General features: G+C 45.0%; 1 protein-coding gene across 11 annotated transcripts in view; it reads left to right on the top strand.

Moving 5' to 3' along the window:
• Positions 1-8,414: 8,414 nt before the first annotated feature.
• RAD21L1 (RAD21 cohesin complex component like 1) overlaps positions 8,415-11,307 on the top strand; it is a 29,477-nt gene continuing 26,584 nt past the window's right edge. For 5 of the 11 annotated variants that reach the window (XM_072800383.1, XM_072800382.1, XM_072800389.1 and 2 more), the window contains exons 1-3: positions 8,415-8,540; positions 9,251-9,346; positions 10,401-10,574. In XM_072800383.1, the coding sequence (XP_072656484.1) occupies positions 10,431-10,574 (144 nt within the window). In that variant the 5' untranslated portion in view covers positions 8,415-8,540; positions 9,251-9,346; positions 10,401-10,430. Of the gene's footprint in view, positions 8,541-9,019; positions 9,154-9,250; positions 9,406-10,400; positions 10,575-11,307 lie in introns of those variants that run through there. The other 6 variants (XM_072800380.1, XM_072800379.1, XM_072800387.1 and 3 more) reach the window with 6 other exon arrangements.

Raw genomic sequence — 11,307 nt, 5'->3', positions numbered from 1 at the left:
CAACCACCAGCATCCACTGTCCCTCCCAGCTTCCCACAGCTGGATCCCCAACCAAAAACCCCTGCCAAGTGCCCCTCAACCAATCTAGGAAGACAGACCTGGAACTCCTGAGCCTGTCTCCTCTGTCGGATTATTTGTTGTTCTCCAAGACCCCACATCTGGAACCAAGGTTCAGTTCCTGATCCTTGGTCAGAACAAACTTAGACTGAGCCTAGAGGCTGGGGTTAGGGGCTTGCAGTGGAAGTGGGATCAGCATGGGCTCCTAGAGGACTGAGCTGAAAATCACGTACATCCAGAACAGACAGTGAGCACCAGAGGGAGCATGTGGTCATGGTCTCAGAAAGGGAAATCCAGTGTTTTCTCTGCTAAAGCAACAAAAACAGGACTATACACTCAAGCTTTACATTCAAGGGTGAGTAGAGGATGGGCCACAGATGTGAAAAAGAAAGATGAGGTTGGAAGCTAAAAAGCTCTAGGAGAAAGTGCATTCCTGGCCTCTTCTAGCTTCCGGTGGCTGCCAGCACTCCCTGACTTGAGGCTACATCACTCCCATCTCTGGTCTGTCTTCACATTGTCCTCTCCTATGTGTGTGAACTCTCCCTCTGCCTTTCTCTGACTCAGGATATATGTGAGTGCCTTTAAGACCCACCAGGATCATCCAGAATAAACTTCTCTCAAGATCCTTAACACAGTCAATGTCTGTGAAGCCATGCCCCCTCTTATTTTTTCCATGTAAACCAACATTCACAAATAGCAGGGATTAGGGTGTGGGCATCACTTTTCAGCTACCACCGTAGGTAATCAACAAAAGAGAACTTCCCTCTCATTTTTTTTTTTTTTTTTTTTTTGGAAATCATTCTCTGGACAACATACAGGGCTAAGAAGAATTCTGTATAGCTGGAGAGTGTGTTGGGCCCTGTCCAAAGAAGGATGACACATGTTTATTGAACATCTACTATGCACAGGCACCAAAACATATCACCTGGCTAGGGACCGCATATTAATATTCCCATTTGACAGAGGAGAAAACTGAGGCTCTGGGAGATAATGGAAAATATATATTGATCTATGCCCCTGGTTCCTGGTACAGAGCTTCTCAGTCCCTTGTAATCTCTTAAGCAATAAGAGCACTAGGAGCATCTCTTATTCTATATTTGCCTGACCCCGTCCGTGATGCAGAGTACCAATAAACCCTTGTAAATTCCTAAGTTATAAGAGCACTAGAGGCATCTTTTATTCTAATGAGGGGACTCAGGTAGGCTCCTGGGTAGCTGGCTCTTGGATGGGGGCTGGTCACCAGAAACTAAGCCATGATTAAAGGTTAGAATTTTCAGTCTCTCCCTCCCATCCTCCAGAGAGGAGAGAGGGGCTGGAAATGGAGCTTATAATTGATGGTACCTACATAAGGAAGCCTCCATGAAATCCTAATATCAGGGGGTTGGGGGAAATTCGAGATTGGTGAATACAGTCACGTACCAGAGGGTGCCATACCCCAACTCCACAAGCACAGAAGCTCCTGTGCTTGGGACCCTCAAAGACCTCATCCTATGTATTTCTTCCTCTGGCTATTCATCTGCATCTTTTAATAAGCTGGTAAAGGTAAGTTTTTCCTGAGTTCTGTGAGCCATTCTAGCAAATTAACTGAGCCAGGGACGGGGTCATGGGAAGACCCAATTTGTAGCCAAGACAGGTGGAAGTTGTGGGTAACCTAGCAACCTACTACTTGCTACTGGCATCTGAAGTGGGGGAGGGAGGAGCAGTCTCGTAGGATTAAGCCCTTCACCTGTACACACAGATCTCCAGGTAGATAGTATCAAAATTGAGCTAAACTGTAAGGGACACCCAGCTGGTATCATGGACAATTGCTTGGAGTGGGAGGGAAAAATGCACAGTTGGTGACAGACGAGGTGTGGAGAACTGGGTTTTTCCCTACTCAGGAGGAAGAGACCAGGTTTTCTATCCAGGCCCAAAAAGCACTAGCCAAGGAAGCTAAAAGCAGGATAGTTGAGAGCCAATTAAATGGGCCATTCAAAGTTTGATATTTGACCAACGTTTTTGTGGTCCTTCCCAAGAGCTGTCAGCCTGGGGTAACTACTCTGTCCATGGGCGCCACCTGGTGTCCACGCAGAGTAATTCCTCTGGAACCTGCCTGCTCTGAGTTCTACAGGACTGGCTCCTTCACCATCCTTTCCTGCGGTGGGACATCTTCCTGGGAAGGCTATGAAGGATGAGGCTTTCTGGTCCTCGAACTCTGGGTGTGAATTTCAGCTCTGCCACTGACTTAGTGACCTAGGGCGAATCACTTCTCTGATCCTCCATTTAACCTTAGCTCTCAAATGAAAATGACACCTCCCCAAGCCATGGAGAGGATCTTGAGAAAGTGCTTTGTAAACTGGGAATAATCGGAGACAATGGCGAGAAGCATTTATCTGCAATCGAATAGGCCTGGATTCATTTTTTAAAATATGAATTGTGCACATGCTATAAACCCGGCAATTTTCTGGACATGGGAATGTAGCAAGGAATCAAACATATAAAATGTATGTTTTCATGTATTTAACATTCTAGCATTCCAGTTTCCGAGTCATTCATTGATCCACAAATATTTTTCTCTGATATTACTATGTGCCAGCCGCTTTCCTAAGCAGCAGGCATAGAGGGAGTCCAATATGGCTAGAAGACAGGAAGCCAGGGGAAGGGGGTTGAGCAGGAGACAGGACCAAGTTTCATGGGGCCTGAAGCTTTTAAAATCTAGGGTATTCTTGGGACACCTGGATGGCTCAGCGATTGAGCTCTGCTTTTGGCTTAGGGCATGACCCTGGGGTTCAGGGATCATGAGTCCCACATCGGGCTCCCTGGGGGGAGCCTGCTTCTCCCTCTACCTATGTCTCTTCCTCTCTCTCTCTCTGTGTGTCTCTCATGAATAAATAAATAAAATATTAAAAAAAATCTAGAGTCTTCTTTTATTAAAGAAACAGAACGCAGGTCATAAATACAGAACTAGGTTAGAAAGGGAATTTTTAAAAGAAGGACAGAAGAAATAACAAATCACAGAGTTCATAAAGCTGACAACTATCACAAACATCATACATTCTAGAGACATTGAATAATATTTTTATTAATGATACAGTTCTACAATAATTTTTCTCTACATTTTTTTGCTGTGTATTCTTTGATCATCCAGTCATAAAACAATGATTTTTTTGTTTTTCTAGAAAGATAAGGAAGGTAATTTGGTCTTTACAAGATTAACTTCTTTGTGGATAGTTTAAACAATTTTTTTAGGTTGTAAAGGTTTTGCCATGTAAAATTTTCATATTATTGTCAAATTTGGGAAAGCTTCTAAATTTCTTTTATGTATGATCTGTCTTATGTACAATAGTGACTAATTTTAAGTGCTTTTTTTAAAAAAAGATTTTATTTATTCATGAGAGACACACAGAGAGAGAGAGAGAGAGAGAGAGAGAAGGAGAGAGGCAGAGACATAGGTAGAGGGAGAAGCAGGCTCCATGCAGGGAGCCTAATGTGAGACTTGATCCGGGATCCCAGGATCATGCCCTGAGCAAAAGGCAGATGCTCAACCACTGAGCCATCCAAGATTCCCTAATTTTAAGTACTCTTGAGTTGACCAGAGTACCAACCTTAACCAGTTTACCAACGTTGCCCCCGAAAGATGAAATCTTTAACATGTCAGTATTTCATGTCAAAGAAGTGAGAAATCTTAATCTTTTCCCAATAAATTTTATAATTCACTTCTTTAAATTAATGAGATTATTAAACAATCCAAGTCTATTCATTTCTTTGATTTGAAATGTACCTATTTCTCTTAATGAATTACTACTTTTGTTAGATCTGCAGGCCATTTTATCAGTAAGTATCAGACGTCCCTAGGGCAGAAATGCTAAGAAAGACATGACACAATACAAATGAGGTCATGAAACATGGGACTTCCCGCATGGAGGTACTAGCTGTTTGTAATCCTGCCACGTTTGCCACATGGCCTATGAACACAGGACTCTGATGTTTCTGTTAGAAAGAAGAAGAAATTCCTGTTAGAAAGAAGAAAAAATATGCAGTGCATTTCTAATTGCATGTGCTGCACTGCCTGGTATATTTCTTTTTTTTTTATTTTTATTTATTTATGATAGTCACAGAGAGAGAGAGAGAGAGAGAGAGAGGGAGGCAGAGACATAGGCAGAGGGAGAAGCAGGCTCCATGCACCGGGAGCCTGACGTGGGATTCGATCCCGGGTCTCCAGGATCGCGCCCTAGGCCAAAGGCAGGCGCTAAACCGCTGCGCCACCCAGGGATCCCTGCCCGGTATATTTCTGATGGCCAAGAACGTCTGCTTTAACTAGGCTTTGGTGAGAACCAAATCCTCTGCTTATAGTTTAATATGTCTGATGATTGAGAGCATTATTTGTAGACTAGCTTCTGGCTCTATAGGTTTCAAGTCTATATGTTGTGTACTGACTATGTACTATGTACTGACTCTCGATGCTGGGCCCTAAATATGATATATGGTCTTGCACCATCATGTCACAATGCAGGATGAGTCAGCAGGGGCCAGTGAGTGTATTCCTGGAAGAATCCCTGCACTGAGATGGGCAGCAGTGACCTTACTATAGATGAAAGCTACTGTGAACCACATAAATGGACCCTTTTTGTCTCAGTCTTTTTGGGCTGCTATAACAAACTACCATAGACTGGGTGGCTTAATCAACAGAATAAACATTTGTTTCTGACCATTCTGGAGGCTGGGCAGTCCAAGGTTCAGGTGCTAACAGATTCTACATCTGGTGAGACACCCTGATTCCTGGTTTATAGACATCTCTTCTTGCTGTCCTCATTTGGTGGAAGGAGCAAGGGAGCTCTGCAGGGTCTCCTTTATAAGGACGCTAATCTCATTCATGAGGACTCCACCCTCATGGCCTAATCACCTCCCAAAGGCCCCCTCCTAATACCATCACATTGGGGGGTAGGATTTCAACATACAAATTGGGGGGGAGGGGCACAAATATTCGGTCCAAAACATCTCAACCAAAATTAAATGTACACCTAACTCAACTCCGCCTTAGCTGTGTGAAAATTACTAATAGGGAACCTCACTTAAATGGAGTGGGGAGGTTTTGGCAGAGGGAACTTTCATGCCCTACTACTCTTAGTCAGTTACAGACCCAGCAGGAAGAGCCAGAGTTGACCTTTCATGATCTTGACCTTTCATGAACTTGACCTTGGATGTGGATACTACTCTACCATTCCAGCTGGAGGAAGAGATGTTTTCCTTATCCCTCCAGCAACAGCTCAGTCAATAAAAACCCACAATACTTCAAACTCTCATTTACTCCAATGGACTTTTAATTCATAACAGCCTTCCCAATCTATCCCCTTTCCCCTTAAAAAAAAAAAAAAAAAATCATGCCTCTCACCTGTTTCCCCGACATGCCTGCAGGTCTGCAGCGGTTTATTTATTCTAGATTGCAATTCTCTTTTATTCCTAAATAAAACCCATCTTTGGTGAGGTAAAACTGGCAGTTTTTATTTTTAAGGCTAAAAGCTACATCCTTCAAGACTCCCTGCCACCATGGTGTGATGGATGGAGAACTAGGATGGAAGGAGACATCAATCTTAAAGGATTATAGTTAAATATCTTACTTCTGCAATGTTTACAAAGACGTGTGCCCAGATGAACACATTGCTATGTTTTGTCCAGGGCCTTGGAGGGCTCTGAACCTGAAGATTCACTGTGGTCAAGATAAATCCACCCACCTGAAATGAAGCTAGAATAATAAGTAAGGGAGAGACTATGCAGGACCCTGCACTTATTAGGAGGGAGTTTGGATTTTATTCTAAGAGAAACAGGAAAATGTAAAGGGTTTTAAGGGAGGAAGACAGAGGGTAAAGTGATTTGATTTATACTTTCTTTTTTTCTTTTTAAAGGTTTTATTTATTTATTCACGAGAGACACACAGAAAGAGGCAGAGATATAGGTGGCGGGATAAGTAGGCTCCCCATGGGGAGCCTGATGTGGGACTCGATCCCAGGACCCCAGGATCATGATTTGAGCCACCCAGGTGCCCCGATTTATATTTTTCAAAGACTACTCTGGCTTTGGTGTGGACAGTGGGCTTAAGGGGCAAGTGATAGGAAGGAAACTGCTGAGGAGGCTGGTGGGCCTTCTCCAGGAGACAGGTGGCTTAGATGAGGGTGGGCTGGGTAGAGGTGGTGAGAAGTGATATGAGAAGTGATAGCATAAGGTGAGTGGTGGGTGTGCTGAGGGACTGATATTAAGTGCACGTGCGGTGGGCATCAAGAGTGTCTCCCAGGCAGCCTGGGTGGCTCAGCAGTTTAGCTCCTGCCTTCAGCCCAGGGCGTGATCCTGGGGAGCCGGAATGGAGTCCCATGTCGGGCTCCCTGTGTGGAGCCTGCTTTTCCCTCTGCCTGTCTCTGCCTCTCTCTCTCCTCTCTCTCTCTCTCTGTGTCTCTCATGAATAAATAAAATCTAAAAAAAAAAAAAGTGTCTCCCAGATATCTCCTTAAGTGGTTGCTGTGACCCCATCCCAAGCTGGGAAAATGGGACTTAGACCTAAGTTTGAATCCTGTCTCTACCATCATTCCCAGTTATGTGATCTGGGACAGGTCGCTTCTCCTCTCTGGGTCATCTCCTCATCGCAAAATGGGGAAAAGAGTATTTTGTTTGAAGAGTATTAAAAAGAAAACCATTGGGACTCCTGGGTGGCTCAGTGGTTGAGCATCTGCCTTCAGCTCAGGTCGTGATCCTGGGGTCCTGGGCTCCCCCCAGGGAGCCTGCTCTCCCTCTGCCTAGGTCTCTGCCTCCCTCTGTGTGTGTGTGTGTGTGTCTCTCATGTATAAATAAAATGCTTAAAATTAAAAAAGAAATAAAAGACAAAGAAAACCACAGGCCCAAAATAATGCCACTTAGGCCAAGTCCCCAAATCGGGGACTTAATCCATAAGCTAAGTGCAGTTTCAACCTCCCCCAGAAATGTGGTCTTAACTGGTCAGTCAGGAATTTTCAGACAGGCACTAATGAGTCTGCCAAGGAGCCCTCCCCATCCCCCACAAAGGATGAGTTAATTTGCACAGTAAGACCCCTTGCTCTTGCTCCTAAGTGAAAGCAAGATTACCTGAAACAATCCTTCTTTTGCTAACTTTCACGCCACACTGCTATTCCATAAAAACCTACTTTGTGCTTTTCCGTCTACTTGCTAGATGTGGTGCTGCCTGATTCATGAATCATTTAATAAAGCCAATTAGATCTTTAAAATGTACTTGTTTAAATATGTGTTATTTAACACGCGTAAATGCGACAACCTATCAGGAGAAGCCTGGGACCTTATCAATAATCTACATATTAGATGTCAGAGTTCTTCCAAGGTTTATTAGCATTTACCATGAATCTCGAGGGAGGAAACCAGCCTTGGATCCTTATTCAGTGGTATGATTTTTCTTAGGCTCTAGCAATTGTTTTTGACTATTGAAAGCTGTGATCTTCCCAGGCAGGAAAGTAACTGCTGTCCCCAAAAGGTAGGTCAATATGATCAATCTTTTTAATAATAACAGTAATAATAACTAATATTTCTTGAGAATTTATTATTGCCAGGTTCTTTACATGCTTTGTCTCATTTATCTCTTACGATACCTACAGCACAGTTACTTTAAAAAAATTTTTAAAAAGATTCTATTGGGCAGCCCGGGTGGCTCTGCGGTTTAGCCCCACCTCCAGCCCAGGGCCTGATCCTGGAGACCCAGGATCGAGTCCCACGTCAGGCTCCCTGCGTGGAGCCTGCTTCTCCCTCTGCCTGTGTCTCTGCCTCTGTGTGTGTGTGTGTGTTTCATGAATAAATAAATAGAATAAAGATTTATTTATTCATGAGAGACACAGAGAGAGAGGCAGAGACACAGGCAGAGGGAGAAGCAGGCTCCCTGAGAGGGACCCTGATGTGGGACTCGATCCCAGGACTCCAGATTGCGACCTGAGCCATCCAGGCGCCCGGCACAGGTACTTTTATTAGCATCATTTCCATTCCACAGATGAGAAAACCTGGGGTTCAGGCGATCAAGTAACTTCTCTAGGGAACCCCCCAGGTACTAAGTGGAAGAGAAGAGAGGCCGTCCTAGGATGTTCAGAGACCAGGCAGAGGGGTCAGACCACCCTTCACAGTTGCTCTGTGGGGCCCGGCCCCGCCCCTGTCCTCCTCCCTGTAGGGTCCATGCCCCGCCCCCTCCGCTCCCCGCCACGCACTGCTTGAGTCCCAGGTTAGAGCTCGGACAGCGCAAGCACCCAGCCGGGTCCTGGCGCGCCCCGCCCCTCGCCCCTCGCCCCGCCCCTCGCCCTGCTGCCCCGCCCCTCGCCCCTCGCCCCGCCCCATTCCCGGCCGCCCCGCCCCTCGCCCCGCCCCTCGCCCCGCCGCGCCCCCCTGACGCCTGGCAGCCCCGGGAGGACTCGACGCGCGGACCCCGGCACCTGGTCCTCCAAGCCCCTGCTCCCGCACGCCTCTCTTCAGACCCGGCTCCGAAAGTAGGGCGCAGCCTGAGGGGCTGGGCGCAACCCGGAGGCTGAAGGCGGGCTGAGTGCTGGGGCCGCGGCGCCGGCACCCGACTCGCGCCCCGCCAGCTCCTCAGCGGCGCGAGCCCTGCGGACGGCGCCTGAGGGAGGAACGCCGCCTCCCTGAGCCCTCCCGGGCTGGAGGCGCGACCCGGCGCCCCCTCCCCGCGCGGGAGGAACGGGCGCCTGCGGCCGCCGCGCTGCCCTCAGGGTCTCGGGGCCGCCGGCCTTGACGGCTGAGGAGGAGTCGCTGTGGAGGAAGCCCCCGGGCGTCCTTGCCCTCGCGCTCGCGCCTTCGCCTCGCCTCGTGGACGCCCCACCCCGCCCCCAGCGCCTCCCCTTCCTCGCCGCTCACCGGCTTCTCCTCCCCTGAAGCAGCGCCCGGGCTCTCCCCACGCCCCTGCCCCAGAGCCGCCCGCCCCTCGGCTTTGCGCCCCTCCCCCGCTCCCCGCCGCCCTCCTCCCCTCCTCCCCTCCTCCCCCTCCCTCTCCCTGGCTCCCGGTTCCTGTTTCTCCTCAGCCTCTCGGCTTGGCGCGAAGCCAGGCCAATCTAGAAATAACCCCGCGGGACTTTGGGGTTTTTTTTGGTGAGGGGGGACGGTGGGGGGGGGGCGGGTGGAGAGTGTGCTCGGGAAAATCCGTGTCTCAGGAAAATTAAATCGCAGGGTTGTTGTTTTTCCTTAGAATACGTCAATAACCATATACCTGGGAGCAATCCTGTAAGATAAATTGGAATTTATCCCAAGACCGAACGTAGAACAGACAAGAAGTGGACCCAAGGCAAGGCACAGGCCATAAACATTAAAATCTCCAGCTCTCTCACTGGGGAATATGGTTCGGTAGATGCCTAAGTTTTAATTTTGGGGCACAGTGATTTGGTTTTGGGGAGGAAATGGGCGTTGATCCAAGTTCACCTCAGTTTGGAATTCTGTGATTTTGTTTTTGTGTTCATTTTGGCTCGGCTTTCTCTCCTGATCAGAACTTTAAGTAGAAAAGCAAAAAAGGCTTTTATAGTGGCAGCTTAAGATTACTTTATGTGCGCAATAACTTGATTCTTCTCTAGAAGCCAAAGTATTATTCCTTTGCTTAAAGTGGAGTCTTACGATATTCTCGAGGATAGTACAATAGGTAGAAGCGTGCATAAATTGTTTTTCTTCTAAGTTAAGGTTTTCTTTCACCATTCTTATTTGAGAACATTTACATTTGATTCCAGTTTCCTTTCTTTGTGTTTTTCCTGCACTTTATTGTTTTCTTCATCTTTCCACTTTATAATCCTTTGGAGTGCATTTTTTTTAACTCCAAAGATTAATCCATTGTTGAATGGATTATGGAACCAGATCATCTTGAAGAAAAGAAAGAAATTCAACACTTAGTTACAAGCCAATAATCCAACATGTCTCAAATTCCTAAGTTTTAGAAAAGAGGGGACATGTGTTCACTTTTCTTAGTTTAGTCCACCTTTTCCTGTTTTGTTTTTTGTTCCCTGTTTCCATCTCCTATTTTTCCCAGGCTTTCTCTTCTATTTATTTGACCGTGTTAGTAAGAGAACTCAAATCCTTTGCTGGGTAAAATAAGTAGAATGTAAGAAGCCATCAGTGATCAGAATACATATAAACTGGTTGTGGTTCACAATCAAACAGAGCTCTCATTAGTTTATGATTTCATATTTTAAATGACGTTTCTTCTTTAAAGAAAATCATTTGAATGATGCCTTGAACTAGAAGATAATCTGAGTGTTATTTTATAGAATTAATGAAAAAAGTGTTTTTACTGTGAAACAGCATGGAAATATTTTTGTAATCAAATTTTAAATATCTTTTAATGTTCCCTCTAGTTTGTTAAACAGCTAAGGAAAACAGGCAACATGTTCTACACACATGTGCTTATGAGTAAGCGAGGGCCATTGGCCAAAATCTGGCTTGCAGCTCACTGGGAGAAGAAACTCACAAAGGCTCATGTATTTGAATGTAATCTAGAGATAACCATTGAAAAAATTATTTCACCTAAGGTATGTTATTGGTTAAAATTACAGTATGTATTTGGCATGACTTATGAAGAAGAAAGGAACTGAATTATGTTAATATCACAAAATACATTTCCAAGGAAGTTTCACTTTCTACAATGGTCTTCTCTCTTTTAATTCCCATAACATTTATTACCTGAGAATAAACATATCAGTTTCTGTTGGTAATTAACTGTTTCATATGTTTATCATGAACAGATTGGACCCTGAAGGAGAAAGGTCATGTTTTATACATGCTTTGTAATCTTTTCTTATTCTCTTAATAAAATACCATGTATGTAGTAGGTACCAAATAAGTACTTAGAAAAATAGTGAGTACATGAATATGGAGAGAAGAAAAAAAAGTCTTGAGTATAAATCAAAATATGTATGTAAACACTTCACAAAGTACTATGTTCCTTATAAAACACTCTAATAAGGTATTAGAACTTGCATTAAAATATTTTAATATTTTTTTTAGGTTAAGTATTTTTATGTTTGAAAGAAGGATAAATTATAATTGAAAACCTTCCATTTGTCAGGCACTGGGCTAGGCTTTATGTTCATTAGATTATTTAATCTTCACAACAACCCTATGAGATGGGCTTCTTTTAACCCCAGTGAAGTGTAATAGATAAGAGCATGAACTTTTGAATTAATCTAATTTAATTCCTACTCCATTAGCAGTTGTGTTATTTTGGGCATGCTACTTACCATTTCTGAGTCTGTTTTTTCCTTC

Source organism: Canis lupus, chromosome 26 (genome assembly GCF_048164855.1).
Source record: "Canis lupus baileyi chromosome 26, mCanLup2.hap1, whole genome shotgun sequence".
NCBI classification, from domain to species: Eukaryota; Metazoa; Chordata; class Mammalia; order Carnivora; family Canidae; genus Canis; species Canis lupus.
The sequence above is the reverse complement of the archived record's forward strand: the minus strand, read 5'-3'. Positions and strand labels throughout refer to the sequence as shown.